Source organism: Gobio gobio, assembly GCF_949357685.1.
Source record: "Gobio gobio genome assembly, chromosome: 2".
Lineage (NCBI taxonomy): Eukaryota > Metazoa > Chordata > Actinopteri > Cypriniformes > Gobionidae > Gobio > Gobio gobio.
In genome coordinates this window covers 69,666,682-69,688,617 of record NC_137098.1, presented here as the reverse complement: position 1 = coordinate 69,688,617, position 21,936 = coordinate 69,666,682, and the positions used below count along the sequence as shown (strand labels likewise).

Genomic DNA, 21,936 nt, shown 5'->3' with positions numbered 1-21,936 from the left:
ATATATCCATCCATCAGTTAGTCCATCCATCCATCAGTTCATCCATCCATCAATTAGTCCATCCATATATCATCAATCCATATATCCATGTATCCATCCATCCATCCATAAATCCATTCATCCATCCATCAGTTCATCCATCCATCATCCATCAATTAGTCCATCCATATATCATCCATCCATATATCCATGTATCCATCCATCCATAAATCCATTCATCCATATATCCATCCATCCATAAATCCATCCATCCATCAGTTCATCCATCCATCATCCATCAATTAGTCCATCCATATATCATCCATCCATCCATCCATCCATCCATCCATCCATCATCCATCCATATATCCATCCATAAATCCATCCATCCATCAGTTCATCCATTCATACATCAGTTAGTCCATCCATATATCATCCATCCATAAATCAATTAATTAATCCATAAATCCATCCATCCATCCATCAATCCATCCACCCATCCAAACATATATCCGTCCATCCACCCATCAGTCCGTACATCCATCAGTCCGTCCATTCCATCCATCCATCAGTCTGTCTGTCTGTCTGTCCGTCCGTCCGTCCATACATCCATCTGGGCCTAATGGTCAGAGAGTCATACTGGTAACCCAAAAGTTGTAGGTTTGATTCTCAAAACTGGCAGGAAATTACTTAAACCCTTGAGCAAGGAACCTCACCCCCAATCGCTCCCTGGGTATCACAGCAAAAATGGCTGCTCTGTGTGTGTGTGTGTGTGTGTGTGTGTGTTCACTACTCACTACTTACGTGGATAGGTTAAATGCAGAGGACAAATTCCAAGTATGGGTTATCATACTTGGCCTTCACATGTCACTTTCAGTTTTTCACTTTCACTCCTCCACAGGTCACCTTTCAGCGTAACCTACTCTCCCCCTCCCTCTTTGGTCTCATCCACACTTCCTCCCCCTAATCAGCTCTTTTCTCCACTCTAACATCCTTAGACAACTTTTGCCCCCTTTCATCCAAGGCCAGGCTGCGCCACCCCCTCTGCCCCCTGGCTATCAGCTGTTCTCTGTGAGCATCGCTCTAAACTCAGGGCTGCAGAGAGGAAGTGGCACGAATCAAAAGATCCCACTGACCTTGGTTTGTTTGTCTCAATCCCTCTTTTCTTCCTACTCTGCTAATGTCTCTACATACTACCACAACAAAATTAACAATTCTTCTGACTCTCACACTCTCAAAACCTCCTTCATCAATCCTAACAGCTGATGACTTTGCCACATTCTTCATAAATAAAACAACAACCATCATCGGCCAATTTTCCACACCACAAACTGACACACACACAGCAAACACACACATTCCCCCCTCATTCTTTCCGCACTCAGAGGCAGACATTTACAATATGACCCATCCGCTTGATCCTACCCCTATTAATCTCCTTCAAGCCATTTCCTCTTCAGTTGTACCCGCACTGACTTATATCATCAACACCTCTCTTTACACTGGAACCTTTCCCACAGAATTTAAGAAGGCTTGGGTAACCCCACTGCTTAAGAAACCCTCTCTGAACCCAGCACTTTTAGAAGATCTCAGACTAGTCTTCTATTTATTGCTAAAACACTTGAACGAGTGGCAAGTCTCCACCTTTCTTGCTCAGAACAACCTCCTGGACAGCAACCAGTCTGGTTTCAAAAGCAGATCCATCCATCCATATATCCATTTATCCATCCATCCATGAATCAATGTCCAACCCTCATGAGGAAGGGCATCTCAGGAACCACACTCCAATGGTTCCAGTCTTACCTCTCAGTAGGTCCTTCAGGGTGTTATGGAGGGGTGAGGTGTCTAAGTCGCAACATCTAAAGCTACTGGAGTGCCTCAGGGCTCAGTGCGGGGACCACTTCTCTTCTCCATCTACATGTAATCATTAGGATTTGTCATTCAGAGACATGGCCTTTCCTATCACTGCTATGCTGATGACACTCAACTCTACCTCTCAATCCAGCCGGATGATCCGACAGTAGCTGATAGCATTTAGTCCTGCCTGACAGACATTTCCTGCTGGATGAAGGACCACCTCCTTCAACTAAACCTTGCTAAGACAGAACCGCTTGTGGTCCCAGCCCACCACCATTCATAGTACTCAATACAGTGATAAAGGCTATGTCGATTAGCACTGAAGTATAAATATACTTTATTATCATGAAAATAACATCAATCCGTTTTCATGATAATAAATATATTTATACTTCAGTGCTAATTGACGGAGGGACGGACAGTTAGACTGACAGATAGACATGCAATATCACACAATAAACAGTACTCAATACAGTGATAAAGGCTATGTTGATTAGCAATGAAAAACATGTGCGTGGTGCTTGCAGTTGCAAGAATATTCTGGGTGGTTACTATGGTGTTGCTAGGGTGTTCTGGGTGGTTGCTAAGGTGTTGTTGGCAGTTGCAAGGGTTTTGTTAGATGGTAACTCGATCGGACCAACGGTTTCGAAGATATTCTTGAAAGTTGTTCAAACGCTAAATCACAATGTTGCACAAACCATAAAGGGAAAACCTAGCATGTTTGGTATCGTTGGACTCGGCAAGAATTCAGGAATCTAAGGAGATGAAGATAAGTCAACCAAATACAAAGTTATAAGTTTGATTTTACCACTAGGTGGTCCTGGCTCGAAACTTCTTAGGCTCCTTCAGGGCATAGTGCCGATGACCCATACCCATTTTCAGAATCAGCAATTGAGTCATCTTGAGCCAAGGAACCAGGACAAAACTGAGGAAAAATTTTTGTTTCTAGCCCTCACAGTTCAAAAGACAGTTGGTGGCGCTAGAACGATTGAGTTAGGGACTCCAAATTTGCATTGGTGACAGATCAGACTGTCCTCTGTCTGTGTGCCAAATTTCACAACTTTACCTCAAGCGGTACTATGGGCTGCCATAGACTCAAGAGCTGAAGAAGAAGAAGAGTTGATGGCACTAGAGGGTTTGAATTGACGCTAGCAAAACTGAGATGGAGAACAAGAAATCCAAAAGATAAAATCAGAGCTTGACTTCGAAAACATACTTTAGTATTCCTGAAAGAACATTGAAGCACCATACAAACACCATCTTCTGAAACTGTGGTCGCACATCAGCCGGGAACGTTGCTTCAACACTTTCACCGACTCCCGAGGCCTAAACATAGAGACATGCAATATCACACAATAAATAGTACTAAATACAGTGATAAAGGCTATGGCGATTAGCAATGAAAAACATGTGAGTGGTGCTTGCAGTTGCAAGGGTATTCTGGGTGGTTACTATGGTGTTGTAGGCAGTTGCAAGGGTGTTGTTAGATGGTATGGTATGGTATGGTAACCTGGGTGAATGCTAGACAGTTGCTCAGATGTTCTGGGTGGTTTCTATGGTGTTGCTAGGCGGTAGGTAGTTGTCACAGATCTTATTACGTTATTAACCTGATTGAGCACTTAGCTAATCACTATTAGCATGTAGGTATTAACCGCTAGCATGTGTAGCATGTTGGAAGTCCATTTTGTAGATAGACAGACAGACAGATAGATACAGTGTGTGAGTAGAGATGGTCACATGCTTCCCGTTAGAGGAAATAAAAACAGAGTGATGGATGTTAAAACAAAAGTCAGGAGAATAAAGGATGAAGAAAAAGAAGAGATAAGACAGAGAGGCCAACAGGAGAGAGAGAGATGACAGATCTGGTGAATGCATGAGAGGGTGAGTGTGTTCACTGCACTGGAATGATCTGAGCAGTGAGGCGTCAGATGTACAGCGCTGTCCGTCACACACACACACACACACACGCAGCTTCATTAATGAATATCCGCGTCCGGCTGGCATGCCGTTCTGCCATCTGTGGCATGTTTCACGCAGTAATTGTTCTCTTCATCTTCATTGCATTGGTCCTCGTTCACTTGCTGCATATGAAATCGAGCAGATGTGTGTCACAAATTCAATTCGTTTGATTGTTCCTGCGTCCGCTTCCAACGACACGGAGTCATTTCATTCATTTTAAATAATCCCCATTTAATTAAATTGAACTGCAAGTTCATTTCATACGAGTGTTTCACGTTGCTCAATTTCGCTGTGATCTAACAGGTAGAAGGTCATAAAAGAACGTGCAAATGCAAAATCATCTAAATGACCCGCCATCAGATGTCCTTCTGTCCTTATGTTCTCAGATCATAAACCTCCTTTGATGCAATACATTAAAGTGAAGCGAGGAGACAAAACAAGTAATGACGTAGAACTGCAAGCATCAATTACAGGAGTTATGAGTAGATTTGAGCTGCATATTTTTGTCTTCACTTGAAAAACCATTGAAAAAGTAATAATAAATATAACTGCAAGCAGCAATTATCGGGAACAACCGCAACAGAAGCAAACAAGGAAGCTAGCAGCAGACCAACTGCAAAAATGAATAAAGACATTTGGTGCATCCCAATTCGCATACTATCTGTCCTAAATTGTATTCGAAAATAGAATTAGTTCATCCCAGATTGTAGTATGTTGGAAAGAGTATTCAAAGATACCCGGATGGTCAACTATTTCCGGTTAGAATCCGAAGTGCAGATCCGTGCGCACTCTAACGGCTGATATTACCCACAACCCATTGCGAGTTGGACGAGGATTCGATTAGAACTACAAACGCGGATAAAAAGTGTTAAAAAACTACAAACATGGCGGATGTGCAAGTCCGACGTTTAAGTAGAGAGGGTTGGATAAAGGGGTTTGATGCACACACACTTGACAAAAATATATTTATTGAATATTATCCACATTAGATTTAATCTGGAACAGCATTGTGAACTTTTGTAATGATACATCTCCGCATAAAAGACGCACGACTGGCAGATTCTCTCGGATACGGTGGGAATTCAACTGAATGTGGAGGATTTTAATTGTGTCGATGATTGACAGGGCAGTTTAAACAGTGATGGGAATGCACGTAACTAAGCGACCCGGTCCGTTAAATATGACGAAGTAGTTTTGTCTCAAAGCTTGCATACTCTTCTATTACACACTCAAAAGTATCTACTGAGTACATACTTTAAGGTCATAGTATAAGTAGGCAAATTGGGACGCAGCAAGTGAGACCATTTTAAGCAAAAATGTTAAAAACCCATAAATACGTTGAGTTGTAACAGTAAGATATAATTGTGTTTATATTATAATTTCATTACAATTCTTGAAACTTTGAGTACCTTTAGGGCATGGTGCTGAAGACGCATACTGAGTGTCGTAACGATATGCCAATGTGTTTGTAAAATATAGCAATTCGCAAAACAAATTGCAGGATCTTTTTTGTCATTTTAATTAAAATGACGGCCATGTTTTTTAAGGTACCCCAATGTCATAATGCACTATGATAGCAACTGAGACCAAGACACTCCATGTCAATTTTGAAGTCAATCAGACCAACGGTATTGTAGATAGAGCCAATATCATGTTTTGTTCAATTATAGCACCATCAAGTGTGGCACAGTCCCACCGCTTTTTTTTCACCCCCCTAGAAAAGCGTCAAATTTGGTGAAAATATCTCATTTCATTTAGGCATTTATATTTATGAGCACATTAAAAAATGACCCACACCTGACTTTGATTGCATTTTTTTCCACTTAGTATCAAAATTTTGACATTTGGTCTTGAACTTTTAGTCAACTCGCTATGATTTCGATGTCTCTACAGTGGTTTCGTCTCGATCGGACCAACGGTTTCGAAGATATTCTTGAAAGTTGTTCAAATCACAATGTTGCACAAACCATAAAGGGGAAGCCTAGCATGTTTGGTATCGTTGGACTCGGCAATGATTCAGGAATCTAAGGAGATGAAGATAAGTCAAGCAAATCCAAAGTTATACGTTTGATTTTACCACTAGGTGGTGCTGGCTCGAAACTTCTTAGGCTCCTTCAGGGCATCGTGCCGATGACCCATACCCATTTTCAGAATCAGCAATTGAGTCATCTTGAGCCAATGAATCAGGACAAAAATGAGGAAAGATTTTTGTTTCTAGCCCTCACAGTTCCAACGTTATTAGCATAAACATGAGTGCAACCTTGGACAGTTGCTGGCGCTAGAACGATTGAGTTAGAGACTCCAAATTTGCATTGGTGACAGATCAGACTGTCCTCTGTCTGTGTGCCAAATTTCACAACTTTACCTCAAGCAGTTCTATGGGCTGCCATAGACTCAAGAGCTGAAGAAGAAGAAGAGTTGGTGGCACTAGAGGGTTTGAATTGACGCTAGCAAAACTGAGATGGAGAACAAGAAATCCAAAAGATACAATCAGAGCTTGACTTCGAAAACGTAATAATAGTATTCCTGAAAGAACATTGGAGCACCATACAAACACCAGCACATCAACACTTTCAGACTCTCGAGGCCTAAACAAAGAGTTTCGAGCGGTTTGGGTTGTGTTTTAACAGGTAATTCTGCAGCGACAGACAGATCGAGAGATGAATGCAGAAGGTGAAAGGCTAGAAAAAAACATCTCATAAAAAAGAGGCTAGTCTAGACGTGTTTGTCTGAACCTAGTCTTAACTTGGTTACACAACTCACCTCTGTCCTAAACAAGCATTCAGTTGCGTGCAATAACACTCGCAGGGTTCTCAAAGGATCTCTGAAAATCAATCGCAATGTTGAAGAAACTCTGAAACCGTAAAGCCGAGCTACTCAATTTACAGGAGTTTATCTACAGTCTGAAAAGTATCTTGCTGCAGGCCTTAAAACAATGAGCCTTCATTTTGGATGACAGCAAAACAAATTTACAACAAATCTAATAAAGCAAGAAAAACAAAAGCCCTAACGGCGGTAATAGAATCATCACCATCCAGAAAGATTACATAAAGTGCAGCGTCTACTGGGAACGCCATTGAATGACTCAAATTAATCAGTGTTTCTTTTAAATTAGTTCATTGAAATGAAGCAAATTGGTTTCCTAAAGTGAATCATTCTAGTCGAAGGCCTCTCTCAACTTGCTTTAAGGCTGCATGCAATTCAATCCAAGAAAACAGGGCATTTTGTCACAATACTGGCCTGTTTACACTTGGTATTAGATGCGTTTTGGTTGATCGGATCACTAGTAGACGAGGGAGACACGTTTTATGTCCATCTTTTGTCCACTTTCAACGTCTTCTGATTTCTTCGAGGGGAGGGTCAATGGCGGGTAAATAAATGGACTTTTCCAGATCTAATGGACAAGATAAGCTCACGCTATTTACATATGTGCGCAACTGGAGACGAAGGAAACACAGAGAAAACATACTTTTGTTTCTGCTCTGACAGTCGTGAGACCAGCGAACGCTGAGAGTGTGTTAGAAATCAGGAATGGTGAGAGAACATTGTGCTTGGGACGTTGTTTGTCTTCAACCCAAACTTGTGTCTTAATTCGACAAACTTAAAATCCCGTCTGGGATGTTTACGCATTAAGTCATTAGGCTCGTTTACACCTGTATTTAGCGGCATCCACTTGTGATCCGATCGACCAAAACGCATCTTAAAGGGTAAGTTCAGCAAAAAATGAAAATTGTTCCCTCAACTAGGGGTGGGAATCACGGGGTACCTCATACCGATAATATCATGATTAAGTTAATTCTGCGATAATATATTGCTAAACAATCCTATAATGGTCAGGATATCTAACTATGAAAACAAAATGCCCGTGAAAAGGTTATGTGCAGGTTTTCCAAACTTTGGACTTAAACATGGCTGGGGCATCTATTATTTCACTCACACTGCTGTCCACCATCCCGTTAAAAAACTCTTTTTCTTAGCCTAGTTAACTTATGTTCACATTTCCCCTCATTCACGTGCTGAGCGTCACCTCGAAGAGCCATGAAGTAGCGACACTGGGAGCAGGGAAATCTATTCAGAGCGACTTGTGTTATTAATTAAAATATCAATAATTGGCACCAGCGTATCGATTCTTAAATCGGACGGAGAAGGACAACGATATTTCGCTGTATCGATATATTGTCCCACTCTTACCCTCAAGCCATCCTAGGTGTATATGACTTTCTTCGTTCAGCCAAACACAATCAGAGTTATATTGCACTGTCTTCCGGTAATGGCCATACGCTAGTCGAGTTACGGTGGAAGAGTGACCTCTGACCCAACACATGACGTAGGAGCTCAAGCTTAGGTGAGAGTTGACGCCTCTCGCGGTTCAAACCAATAGGACTGGGCAACAAACTCAAGCTCCTCCCATATTTTGGTAACACTTTATTTTAGGGTTAAATTCTCACTATTAACTAATTGCTTATTATCATGGACATTACTAGGATATTGGCTGTTTATCAGTACTTATAAAGCACATATTAATGTCTTATTCTGCATGACCATATTCTACATCCCTTAATCTTACTAATACCTAAACACTACAAAAACTACCTTATAACTTCTAATAAGCAGTAAATTAGGAGCTTGAGGCAAAAGTCATAGTTAAAGGATTAGTTCACTTTTAAATAAACTTTTGCGGATAATTTACTCACCCCCATGTCATCCAAGATGTCCATGTCTTTCTTTCTTCAGTCAAAAATAAATTAAGGTTTTTGAGGAAAACATTCCAGGATTGTTCTCCATATAATGGACTCCAAACGGTTCAAGATCCAAATGACAGTTTCAGTGCAGCTTCAAAGGGCTTTAAACGACACCAGATGATGAATAAGGGTCTTATCTAGCCAAACGATCAGCTTCTGCGAGAAACCCAGCAGTATTTATGCTATATTTTACCTCTTATCAGACGAACGTGATCGTCTCTGAGCTCCACCATAACTTCCGCTAAGTGAGGTCAAAATACGAGCGTGGTCATAGATGTATACGTAGATGCCTCATTAGTGCCTGCAGTAGATCAGTAGAATGAGGCATCTACTATCGATACATCTATGACCAGGCTCGTATTTTGACCTCACTTAGCGGAAGTTATGGCGGAGATCACATTCATCTGATAAGAGGTCAAATAATAGCATAAATACTGCTGGGTTTCTCACAGAAACTGATGGTTTGTCTAGATAAGACCCATATTCATCATCTGGTATCGTTTAAAGCCCTTTGAAGCTGCACTGAAACCTTGAACATCATTTGGACCTTGAACCGTTTGGAGCCCATTGAAGTTCATTATATGGAGAAAAATCCTGGAATGTTTCCCTCAAAAACCTTAATTTCTTTTCGATCGAAGAAAGAAAGGCATGGACATCTTGGATGACAAGGGGGTGAGTAAATTATCCGCAAAAGTTTATTTAAAAGTGAACTAATCCTTTAAGTGAATATGTGTTCCCCATACTAAAAAGTGTTACCGACACTTTAAATTCATGTTTTAGACTTCTAATTCACGATCGGTGTTTTGGTTTGCTCTATCATCTGCTCTTCCGTACATACGGCCGTTACCGGAAACCATGATTACAGTTTATAAAGTTGTAAATATGGATATTATTCTCACAAAAGGCGGCCTTTATTAACCCCCTGGAGCCGTATGGATTACTTATGATGGATGACAATTTTTTGGGCTTCAAAATCTCCCATTATAAAGCTTGGAAGAGCCAGGATATTTTTCATTTAATTTAAGATTGTGTTTGGCTGAAAACAGAAAGCCATACACACCTAGGATGGCTTGAGGGGGATAAATAATTGGATCATTTTTGGGTGAAATAACCTTTTAATACCAGGTGTAAGTTTACATGGCATCTTGTTAGGGAAAAAAAGAAACATTATTGGTAAGACTAACTTTTAATATTCTGCAACAATCATTTAATCCAATAAGCTACAATAACAGCAAACATGTCGTGAACATTTGTAGTTTTATTGAAACTTAACACACAGACCAAACAAAAGACGAACAGAACAAATAAAGAAAACAGAACAGCTACAAACACATCTCGTATTTTTCAGAAGCAAACACACCTCTTAGTGTCACTGTACACAAATACAAACCGATAGGTAAAATTACGCTGACTGTACAATCCAAACTTGTTCTCACACACACTCAGTGACCCCTTATGGAATATAAAAAGGTTCCCTTCAATCAATCATACAGTATTTCTGAGAGGTCAAATAACAGAACTGGGCCACACTGCCGCCCACTGGTCAGGACGAGTAGTGCATTTACTCTCAAAAGTTAGCATTGAACCAGCACACACACACACACACACACACACACGAATGAACTCAACTTCACATACTGAGTTCAGCTAGTTCAGGGTCCATCAAGAGCCATTGAGACTAACATGAGCCAAACCACTCTAATAATCGTCTAGTATGTGTTGGGTAAGAGGACTACGAGGAACAGTTTCACAGCCACAGGAATCATGAAATGCATTGAGGAAGAAAGACGTTTATGGGCATCTTTCAGCACAGGCTGGTTTAAAATGTGAACGACCTGAAACTCCAGCCATCGTTATCATCACTGTAAGCAATCTAAGACTTTAAAAACATCAAACCAGAAGGACCTGAACGTGTCTGAAGTGGGCAGGCGAGTGTTTTCAAATCTTGACGATAGGATTCGGTTGGTGCAAACCAATTGACAAGGTACAAAATGCACGTTAGTGTCTCCTTCATATCTAAATTCAATGCATTCTGATTGGCCCTATCAATGACTAAACCACCATCACACCCAGCAGACCAACATTAGTGGAGTGTGTTGATTTGCATTGACAAACTAAGGGTTTGTCAGCGCTTTATTTAGCAAAACTAGTTATTTTTTTGCTCTAACCTTCAGCTACGCACAACCTACAAGCAACTGTTTAGGTAAAATCCAATCACAACACATCTAAGCGCGGAAAATCCTCATCCAAATCTTACGCAAACACATTCGAGCCAGAAGACGGCAGTCTTAAAACAGCTCGACATGGTAAGTTTGCTGCAAACAATGAGGGAGATTTCACTACAGCCCAAAGCATTGGTCCTAAAGCAGGAAACTTACCATCCGGCTGTTTTTTTAATGCTAGAATTCTTAGTAAGGTGTCAGAGTTTCATGCGATTGATCAGTCTAAAAGTGTCATTTGTCAAGCAGAGATTCGTTATCATGATCCAGGAGTCTTGGTTATCGTTCTGGACTTGTGAAATGAAACTTCAACTGTGCATTGAGGGTCGGAGGATCTACTCTATATCTCACGGTGAGCATGCATGTGTGTCCGTGGTGTTTAAGATTGGTCTCCGTTGGCGCTGTCTCCGTCGTCCTCTCCTTCCTCCTGCTCGCCTTCCTCTTCCTCCTCGTCATCCTCCCTTCCTCGACTCTTGATCTGCACAAACCGAAGACGCAGAGTGAATAGGAGCCGGGCGATATGGGATTTCTCACTGTAGTTTCTCTTTCTCTCACCTCCTCTTCCTCCAGCAGGTCTCCCTCGTCCTCGTAGTCGTTCATGTCCGTGCTCTCGCGCTCCTTCTTCCCGCTGGAGTGCTGCGGCGACACCTCCTCTGGCTTGGCGCCCTTCACATCTGCGCAGAAACAATCAGTGAGTGTGTAGATCTAAACAGGTGTCATTGGAAGCGAGTGGGTTTTCTGGCTGGTGGCACGTACCTGATTTCTTGCTGTGGTCTCGCTCCATGCGCTCCAGGCTCTCCAGCAGGTAGTCCACTTTGTGTTTAATCTGAGTCAGTTCCTTCTTGATGGTTTGTAGATCATCAGCTCTCACTGCATGCACACACACACACACACACACACACACACGGTAATTAGCATAAATGTGCACTCTAAAATGTCTAAATTTTTGAAAGAAGTCACTTCTGCTCACCAAAGCTGCATTTATTTGATTAAAAATACAGTCAAAACTGCAATATTGTGAAATATTACCATTTTAAATGGCGGTTTTCTATGTGAATATATAGTAAACTGTAATTTATTGATTTTCAGCATCATCCTTCAGAAATCATTCTGATTTGCTGCTCAAGAAACATTTATGATTATTATCAATGTTGAACAGTTTTATGAGGAATCCATGATACAATACCATTCAAACGTTTGGGGATTTGTCTTTTTTTTTTGGTTTAAGAAAGTTTTATTCAGCAAGAATGCAATTGTTTAAAAGTGACAACAATTTTATATAATTCTTACCAAAGATTTAATTTTCAATCAATGCTGTTTTTTTGAACTAATCACAGAATCCTGAATGAAAATGCATGTTTTCACCAAACTCTGAAGCGCCACAACTGTTTTCAACACTGATAATAATCATAAATGTGTCTTGAGCATCAAATCAGAATGATTTCTGAAGGATCATGTGACACTGAAGACGATAAATTCAGCTTTGATCACAGGAGTACAATTACACTACACAGCTGATTTAAAATTGTAATAATTATTACAATTTTACTGTCTTTACATTATTTTGGTAACACTTTAGAATAATGGTCATTAGTTAACATTAGTTAATGTATTTACTTACATGAACTAACCATGAACAGTTCATTTGTTAAAGATTTTAATAATGCATTAGTAAATGTTGAAATTAACATAGTATTGTTTGCCCCCACTATGTGTAACAGGGTTAAAAGTGACATGGTAATCAATATCTGCCGAGATCTGCTTGGTTACAAACATTCTTCCTTTGTGTTCAACAGAAGAAAGAAACTCGGAAACACTTTAGAATAATGATCATTAGTTAACTGCATTAGTTAACATTAACTAATAATGAACTGCACTTATATAGCGTTTATTAATCTTTGTTAATGTTAATTTCAACATTTACTAATGCATTATTAAAATCTTGTTAACATTAGTTAAAAGCACTGTGAACTAACATGAACAGCTGGATTTATATTAACTAACGTTAACAAAGATGAACAAATACAGTAACAAATGTACTGCTCATGGTTAGTGCATGTTAGTTAATACATTAACTAATGACCATCATTCTAAAGTGTTACCAGAAACTCATACAGGTTTGAAACAACTTAAAGGGAGAGTAAATGACAGATTTAGTTTTTAGAGTGAACTGAACTTTAATACAAATGGTTCATACAGCGCTATAGTTGGTATATAATACAGTCATCTCTAAATAAGAATATTCACTCAGGGATAAACGCTTCATAACCTGTGTATATTCACCTCTGACACATGGGTTTGATACAGTAATCGTGGTACGGTCTGATTGAGACTATCCTTTACTCCTTTATCTGTTGCTGGTTTGAGTGGCTCAGGCAGATTCGATTAGTGAAGTTCAAAAGAGACTCGCTTATGGTAAAAGACTCTGCATAATGAAAATATGTGCCTTGAATTTATTCAATTGTGTTCAACAATCACTCAACTTTTACCATTAAAACACCCTGTTGTATGATACATTTACATTTAGAAATTCTTAATTTTATATTTTAGAAAACCATACTCAAGTTCTCTTTTTTCCATAGGGTGAATTCAAGGAGATTGGGACACTTTCTCCTAGTCAGCTCAATGGCCAAAAGTGTCCCAATCAACCTGAATTTCCCTTACTTATCCAGACCTGGTAATTACTTTAATAAATGACTTCCAGACTGCGTAGGAACCCTGAGGAATAAAGAGTTATGGGAGAGCGCTCACTGGTGCGGGAGGTGCGCTGGCTGCTCTTGGAGGAGAAGCTGCTCTTGGTCCTGCGGCTGCCGCCGCTCACGCTCACACGCGCGCGCTTGGACGGGATCACCGCTCGCGACAGCGGAGGAGGAGGGGGCGGGGGGACGCGCGACGGGTACGAGTACATCCTGAAATCACACACGCTCAGATTAACACACACCTTCTGGGAATCCAATCAGAGTTCAGACAGACATTCAAAGCCTTTAATGAATAATAAAAAAGCTTTTGATCAGTTTAAATGTGAGCGAATCTTTCAAGAGCGAGCGCTCACCGGTCATAGTAATCCCTCTGGAAGTCATAGTCCAGATCAAACGAAGAACTGCGGGAGGAGAAGGCCAAGAATTAAAAGGAAAACTTGTATAATTCAATTAAATAACTATATATAAAAAAAGAATAATGCAAACCTGTACATATCTCCTGCAGAGCGTTTAATAGTCTTTGACCGATGAGGTTTTGGCTCACCAGCCAGATTAATATCTGGAAAAACAGAGAGATTGAACATTCAACAAAACTGACACGTGGCCTAGTGTTCACGAGACAAGTCGCTTTGGATGAAAGCGTCAGCTAACAGAATGAATGTAAACATGAGGCGCTCATGCATGTAGACATTTAGCAGGCATGTAAAACAGTATCTTGCAAAGCTTAGACCTGGTTTAGCAGAATGATAATGGGGTAATACAAGTCTCAGGAGTCGGTGAAGTTTCAGTTCAAAATACCCCACAGATCATGCTGTAAATGCCCATTTTTGAGTGGAGGGAAAAACATTCGGTTTTTGTGCTTGTATCTTTAAATGCAAATGAGCTGCTGATCCCACCCCCGAATGTAGAAGAGGGCGGAGCCTGTACAGCTCATGCCTCCAATACTCGGGCAAAAACTAAAACCTGTTTGGTTTTATTAGCTCTATCACACTCACGTGACATTGGTCTATGCTAATAGGGCGGAGTCTGTCAGCGGTCATGGGCGGAGCCTATGCATATGTAGCATCACATACATAGAAACGGCAAGCGCTTATTCGGAGACACTGCTTATGATTTATGGGGGTTAAAAAGAAGAGCGGATTTATCATTATAGGGTGGTTGTGTTCACACACTGCCGACACACATTTATGCTCAAACACCATGTAAAAGTGAATTTTGCATTTTTTTTATATATCGTACAAATTCCATTTTGTTTTTATTTATTACTGTTATTGTAAAATGCGCTATTTCCATAGCTTCCACCCCCAAAATTAAACAAAAAAGTACATTTTGCACACATAAAGCCTATTCTAAGGCCATCACGTTTTTGCATTGTGACAATATTACTTAACATAATTTTTACTAATGAGAATTTGTCATGAAAATTTCAATGCAAAAAAATAATGTTCCTAAAATTAAGCTTTATTTTAAGCAAAATATAGCTCTTATTCTTAAATTTTTTTTTGTGGACATTTTTTTGAGAGATTTACCGAAGACTTGAGAAGAACGGGGAAATAGTGAAATCTCAAAAACTTGCCAAATTCACATTTAAATGACATATTTCAAATCAGCAACTAAGTGTACGCTTATATGGGACTGTTTATGTCAGATTTAGTTGCTGATTTGAAATATACTTACCGAGCACCTGTCCGACGATCATCCTCCCATCTTCACCAGCGACCGCCGTCCTGGCGTTCCTCTCGTTGGCGTACTGGACGAACGCGAAGCCTTTGTGCACGGAGCAGCCCACGATCTTCCCGTACTTACTGAAGATGGCTTCCACGTCAGCCTTGGTCACCAGCATGGTGTTGAGGTTCCCGATGAAGACCCGGGAGTTCAGCGAACGCGGATCCGTCTTGTTGGTGACGTTACTGGCCATCAGGCTGCTGGTTGTGGGGGAATGACTGGGGCGAACAGAGGGGAATGGAAGGGGTGCAGAAGATTGACAAAGACAGGAAAGAAAAACGAGAAATTAGCTTGTCGATAACAAAACTAACGGCCTCAGTACCCATGTCTCCATCCAAAGTTGCGAATTTAAATTGGAATCTCGCATAAAAATGCTGTCCATCCCACGTGTGTTCAAGAGAAACGCAACCATGAGACAGTTCTGGGAGGGAAATAAACCAAATCATTTAGCTTTGAATTTAGCTCAGGGGTTCCAGAATGACGGACGGGCCGTTTATACGACACCGCTTTCAACTAAAAACGTTTCATATATTTGGCCCTTCATTTACACAATAATGGCGTTTTTGGGAGTCTGAAAACAATTTTTGGAAAGCGGTGCGCATTGTTTAGTCTATAAGCGCGCATTGTTTAGACTATAAGCGCGCATTTAGTCTATAAGCGCGCATTGTTTAGTCTATAAGCGCGCATTGTTTAGTCTATAAGCGCGCATTTAGTCTATAAGTGCGCATTTAGTCTATAAGCGCGCATTGTTTAGTCTATAAGCGCGCATTGTTTAGTCTATAAGCGCGCATTTAGTCTATAAGCACGCATTGTTTAGTCTATAAGCGCGCATTGTTTAGTCTATAAGCGCGCATTGTTGTTTAGTCTATAAGCGCGCATTGTTGTTTAGTCTATAAGCGCGCATTGTTGTTTAGTCTATAAGCGCGCATTTAGTCTATAAGCGCGCATTTAGTCTACAAGCGCGCATTTAGTCTATAAGCGCGCATTTAGTCTATAAGCGCGCATTTAGTCTATAAGCGCGCATTGTTTAGTCTATAAGCGCGCATTGTTTAGTCTATAAGCGCGTATTGTTTAGTCTATAAGCGCGCATTGTTTAGTCTATAAGCGCGCATTGTTTAGTCTATAAGCGCGCATTGTTTAGTCTATAAGCGCGCATTGTTTAGTCTATAAGCGCACATTGCACAAAGTGACATCGCCATCTACTGGTCTGGTAGCAGAATACAGCGATTTAAGTCGTTTTCGTAGATCCGTGTGAACGGGGATCATTTTGAGAACGTTGTTGTATGCACGAGAAAAACACGAATGAAAAACCTTTCTGTTTTTAGTACATCGTTGTCATGTAAATGTACCCTAAAACAACATTCGAGATGCTGTGCAATGAGATTGGTCTGCTGGTTAGTCCAGTTATCCAATCACATGATCTGTTTTTGTTGCGCATTGGCAAATTAATTTAGTATTTGTGTTTCCATAATAGTTCTCACACACGTCTTATCGAACGCAAAAATTCAATTGAGTGCATATTTTACTTCTTTATGCGCATTTTACGATTTTATGCAGAGCATTTTTAATGCAATATCCCAAAATATGTGGATGGAAACTAGTTAATGAGACCGGATCAGTTCTGGAAAGTCAACATGAAACCGCGTTCGCAACCCATTTTACTTCTGTAATAACATGCCCTGACAAATCGCTCAAAATAAGACCAGAAACATGTTATTATTGAGTAATTGGGTCTATTTTGGTTTCATGTTGACTTCTTACAGATTAAAATAGAAGCACATGAAGATTACAGTCCAGATCTATACACATTTTCACTTGGTCCATTATGAACATTACCAGAAAACAAGATATTTGGGGTAAGAACAAACATTTCCGAGATACAGTATGTAACAATCCAGATAAAATGTTTAAGCATCATAATCTACATAAACTAGTATGTTTAAAATCAGAGCCACAGCAGTCAAATATGAAGCTTCCCTGTACTATAATGAGCTTAGATATATATTTGAAATCAGAAGATTCACATTTCAACTAGGAGGGCGTGTATGTTGTGGTTTATACAGTTGGGCGACGGTGTTCATATCTGTACACACCAGGACTGGGCGGGTAATGTGGAGATGTACGGCTGTTGAGATATTGCATGCAAATTAAAAGTGCAGAAGTGAAACTAAATGTCCACTGCATTGAAGTTAAAGTAAATAGAAGTGCTGTATTATCGCTTTGCTTTGTTTATGGGTTCAGTGAAGAGTAAAGTGCATGGAAATACACGTATCTGATTGTGTGAAGTACTATGTGTGTGGATCATTTCCTGTGCTTACGACACGTTTGAGGAGTAAACTGGTGTTTGAGCTGGACTGGGCAGTGTTTGGAAATATCTTTAGATGCTTAGACCGCCACATAACGTGCACATTGAGATATTTAAGTGTGCTGAGGGGGAAGTTGGGGGTTGAATAGTCAGAACTCACTCCATTCTGTCTGTAATTCAGGTCGAGTCGTCTGTCTGCCTGATTCTGTTGGAGAGAAGAGGGTCGTTATTGGACACCGTTGAGCTGCTGCTCAGCAGTGCATTGTGGGTGAAGGTCGTACTGTGTGGGTGGGTGATGTAACCCACCGCACTTTAACAGACGTCACACCAATTTTAACACTTTCCCAAGGTCAAACACGCAGTCTAGTGTTCGGCTGCTGCCACCCAGTGGTTGGTGCACAAAACTTGAGGCACAGAAAAGGAAATTCACACAGATTCACCAAGTGAAACAGAAATGTTGTTTAAACCCACTCAATGTCACATGATCCCAAATTAAAACCCTTTTAATTTAGGGGAGAAATGTCAAAGTGTCAAATCGAGTGACGTTTCTGAAATTGAAATGACGCATCAAATCCTGCACTAATGAAAAAAAAAAACCTTTGAAATGGCCGCCAAAGGAGATTAAAAAGGTCCAAGTGAAGCCCTCGGCGCAGCTTAAGACACACCATTAATCTGTGTTACAGCCCACTGAACAAAGAGATGGAGATCAGTGTGTCTGCAGGAAATATCAGTATTGCAGAGATGAAAGTTTAAGGCCAATTACAAAGCGAGTCAGAGGTCTGTGCAAATGAAAAACCTCAATCTCCTCAGGCTCCATAATAGATAGTAGGACAATAAACATGATTTTAGGGAAATTAGGACCTATAATTGGTAATAACTTGCATAATAACCTTACTGTAGAAATGCTCCCTTGTCTTTCCTCAAGGTAGTTGAGAATGAAGACCATTTCAATGTCTCAATATTAAACTGAATTATTCTATAAAATCAACACTAAAATGGACTAAAGACACCATTGTTTTCCCAAAGTTTGTATTTAAGGATAAATCAATACTTAAATAGCACAGCATTACTGTATAAAGACTTAAGATCAAATGTTATTACAGTAAACATTGACAAAAAATGCTTTTCCTACTTGGTGTTTTTGTCTTGTTTCCAATCCAAATATCTAAATATTCTTAAATCAAGATGCTTTTACTGGAAAAGTCAAATTTTGTCTGGTTCAAAATTGAGTTTTTAATGGCTCTTTGGGACATAAACAAGACAAGATTTCAAACAGGTTGGTATTTAAGGATTAATCAAGGCCATTGTTAATGTCTCAATATTTAGCACTGTACAAAGTCAAGACCAAATGTTATTACAGTAAACATTGTTTTAAACACTTGACAAATGAATATCCAATGGTGTAAATGTGTGTTTTTTTTTAGAATAACTTGAATGAAAGTTCATGGGAAACCAATGCGTTTCAAATGTGAATTTTAGATATTGTTCTTGAAGCTTGTCTTCAACCATCTATCATGGCAGCCAACATGCTGAAGACTCGTCTTTAAATGTTTAAATGGCGTTAAATGAAGACCAAGTGGACGTAAATTTATAATTGTAAGACCTCAGTATCAAATGCTGGGATTCTCTCTGGGAGTGGCTCAGAAAAACATAGCGTGTCTTTTGTTTAGTGTTCGGCTAGTCTGTTTGCTTAAGCTAATTCAGACTACAAACAAATCTCTAACTGCACTACATAAAAAAGTGCATAAGTCTATACACTATTTATAAAGTATTTAACTCTATGGCAGTTTTAAAGGTGACGAAAGCAAGTAAAGGCTGCACACAAACGGGAGTCTAGTCTGCACACTTTTCAGGAAGATTGGTGCGGAAGTGGAGAGTAAAAGTAAAACCAACTTACGGATTGACGTGGGTCAAAAAAGCTGCCTCAAAAACTACAAAAAAAGCAAAATGAATAAAATCAGAAATGAACATCTGATATGTCCCTTTTAGCTCACTAAAGAAGGGGAAAAAAATTGTGTTTTGTTTTTTTACAACCAATTGAGAGCACCAAGTCTACATGATAGGGATAATATATCTTCATGACAAATTTGGTGTAAAAATGTGGACTTAATTATGAAAGTGTGACCTTTATGAATTTAAAGATTGTGTATGTTTACAAAGCCATCAGTCTAGACCAGGGTTTCCCAAAGTATGGGTCGCAAGTTCTGTGAAAAAATCAAATACAGTAGAGCGTCGCAATGCAACAACACGGGATCCATCCCATTTTATTAAACAACAGTTATGTAGATTAAAATGGGAATTGCAGTTCCATTGCAACACTTGTTTTTTAGTGTAAACGCATAAACAGATTAAATTACAATGTTTATAATTCCTCCCCCCACATTCCAAAATCAAAACTATATTATAATTATACAAAATATTATTGAGAGTAATCAAATGTACCGAATGTAATGGAAAACGCTTTTCTTGTATAGTATTTTGTCTTGTTTTCAGCTTAAAATCAAGATGTATACTAAATACACTCTAAAAAAAAAAAGGTTCTATATTGCACCAAAAATGGTTCTTGGCTCGTAATCATAGGGGAACCTTTTTTAGTGCTATATAGCACCAATTTTGGTGCTTCAGTGGTTCTTCAGCGGTTCTTCAGAGGTTCTTCAACGGTTCTTCAGAGGTTCTTCACCGGTTCTTTGACTAAGGTGCTATATAGCACCTCTGAAGAACCGCTGAAGAACCACTGAAGCACCAAAATTGGTGCTATATAGCACTAAAAAAGGTTCCCCTATGATTACGAGCCTTTTTTTTTAGAGTGTATGTAAAATGACATAAGATGTCTTGCTTTCCGGAAAACATGAAGATTTTGCTTAAAACAAACTAAATTATCTGCAAATGGGGTAAGAAAACGATCTTGTTTCTGTCCCAAACAGAAGAAGAAGAAAAAATATTATTTTTTCATAACCCATTGGCAAAAACTCATTTCATTTTGATATTTGGGCTGGAAACAAGTCAAAAATACTAAGTAAGAAAAGCATTTTTGGCAGTGAGTGATGGACAGGCGGGTCATTCATACCCAATATATTGGGGTGTGTATGATTATCATGTTTGGGAACCCCTGATCTACACATAAAAACAAAACCACAAACTGGTTTTAGCTGGAGTATGATGCTGATGTGTGCCTAGTGGGGAACTGTGTGGGGAACATGATTTGGTGCATATACTCATATAAGAAACCAAAAACAAAAGACAAACACTTGTATAATCTACATCAAGCACAGAAAGAAGACAGCAAAATCAAAGCACTTTCAAATGTGATACTGCATTGAAAATATTGTTCAATTCTTATATGAATATGCAAGTGTGTGTGGGGAGGGGGGACATCAATATAATGTTCATAACATCAAGACATTCTACAAGAACTCTTTGGATCAGACTACACACAAATATATAATGTAATATCCAATTGAATCAATGCAGCATGAGGCAGTTGAGCACATGAAGGCAGTAATACTGGCCCACTTCTTGACACATTTATTAAATAGGAATGCAAGCAGCTCAATTTAACATTCGTGATGTACTTTTAATGGAAAGATTGACCGTTTACATGATTTTGCATAGACCTGGGATGCAAATGTAAAACATGTTAAGTGGTCCATGCGTTGTTATAGATTATATTGCATGAGACAGAAAACGTGTTTTCTCAGTCCATTAAAAGTGCTGGAACAATTCAAAACCTGCAAAAACGTCGCCTGAAAATTCAATCTGGAACGCAACGACCCTCAAAAATAGGAAAAATAACGCCCAAATAACCGCATTAAAAACGACATGCTCAGTCCAAATGTCTACAGCCGAATAAAAATAGTCTACTCATGTTGGGGAAAACAGTCTGGCATCTTAAAAATGGACTTAAAACGCGTTTATATTCTGAATCCCGGACATGGAGGGAAAAACGACCCCATCTTGAAAACACAACCACCGGTCCATGAGACATTCCCTCCACAATAACTTCAAAAAAACAAATAAACCAGCTGCTCTAGCAGTAGTCCTGCAAAAAATGGGGGTGAAAAATAACTCCTACTTTGAAAAATAAAAATAAAATGGTGAGGTCCTCTCAAAGCATACATGTTTTTTTTCTTTCACTGCTCTACCACGGCATCACAAAATGTACGCCACCAAAGCCAAGCAGAAAATGACCAGAAAAATGCATTAAAAATAAAAAATAAAAAACACAAAAATTCTCCAAAGATAGTTCAAAGTCAGTCAAAAATAAAAAGTGACAAAAATCTCTCGAATCAAAATACTCACCGGGAGTTTAAGACTAAAAATGATTAAAATTCGGTGCTGTACTGTTTTGTGGATACAGTCCGTACCAGCTCGTTCAGTAGACACCGACCAACAGACGAGTGCACGAAATGGCGTCGAGCAAATGCGCACTGAAAACAAGCCCCGCCCCCGCT

The 21,936-nt window shown here is 39.6% G+C and overlaps 1 protein-coding gene across 6 annotated transcripts; it reads right to left on the bottom strand.

Annotated features, from left to right (window-relative positions):
- Positions 1-9,637: 9,637 nt before the first annotated feature.
- On the bottom strand, positions 9,638-21,920 carry LOC307122607 (heterogeneous nuclear ribonucleoprotein C). Of its 6 annotated transcripts, none has more exons than XM_079810700.1 (11): positions 21,785-21,879; positions 19,383-19,416; positions 17,792-17,889; positions 17,646-17,690; positions 15,133-15,398; positions 13,942-14,014; positions 13,809-13,856; positions 13,508-13,665; positions 11,513-11,626; positions 11,312-11,430; positions 9,638-11,234 (listed from the first exon to the last, which is right to left on the bottom strand). In XM_079810700.1, exons 4-11 carry the CDS (start codon positions 17,648-17,650, stop codon positions 11,136-11,138), a joined length of 882 nt encoding a protein of 293 aa, XP_079666826.1. In that variant the 5' UTR covers positions 17,651-17,690; positions 17,792-17,889; positions 19,383-19,416; positions 21,785-21,879; the 3' UTR covers positions 9,638-11,135. The 6 variants fall into 6 exon arrangements, with proteins under 6 accessions (XP_079666826.1, XP_079666829.1, XP_079666824.1 ...); XM_079810703.1 differs by having other exon boundaries at positions 15,262-15,398; XM_079810698.1 differs by lacking the exon at positions 17,792-17,889 and having other exon boundaries at positions 21,785-21,887.
- Positions 21,921-21,936: the final 16 nt, after the last annotated feature.

Coding starts and splice junctions, on each gene's coding strand:
- LOC307122607 (XM_079810699.1), bottom strand. Junction 14,015..15,132: donor GATCGTCGGACAGGTGCTCG/GTAAGTATATTT, acceptor CTGTTTTTCCAG/ATATTAATCTGGCTGGTGAG. Junction 11,431..11,512: donor AGACCACAGCAAGAAATCAG/GTACGTGCCACC, acceptor GTTTCTGCGCAG/ATGTGAAGGGCGCCAAGCCA.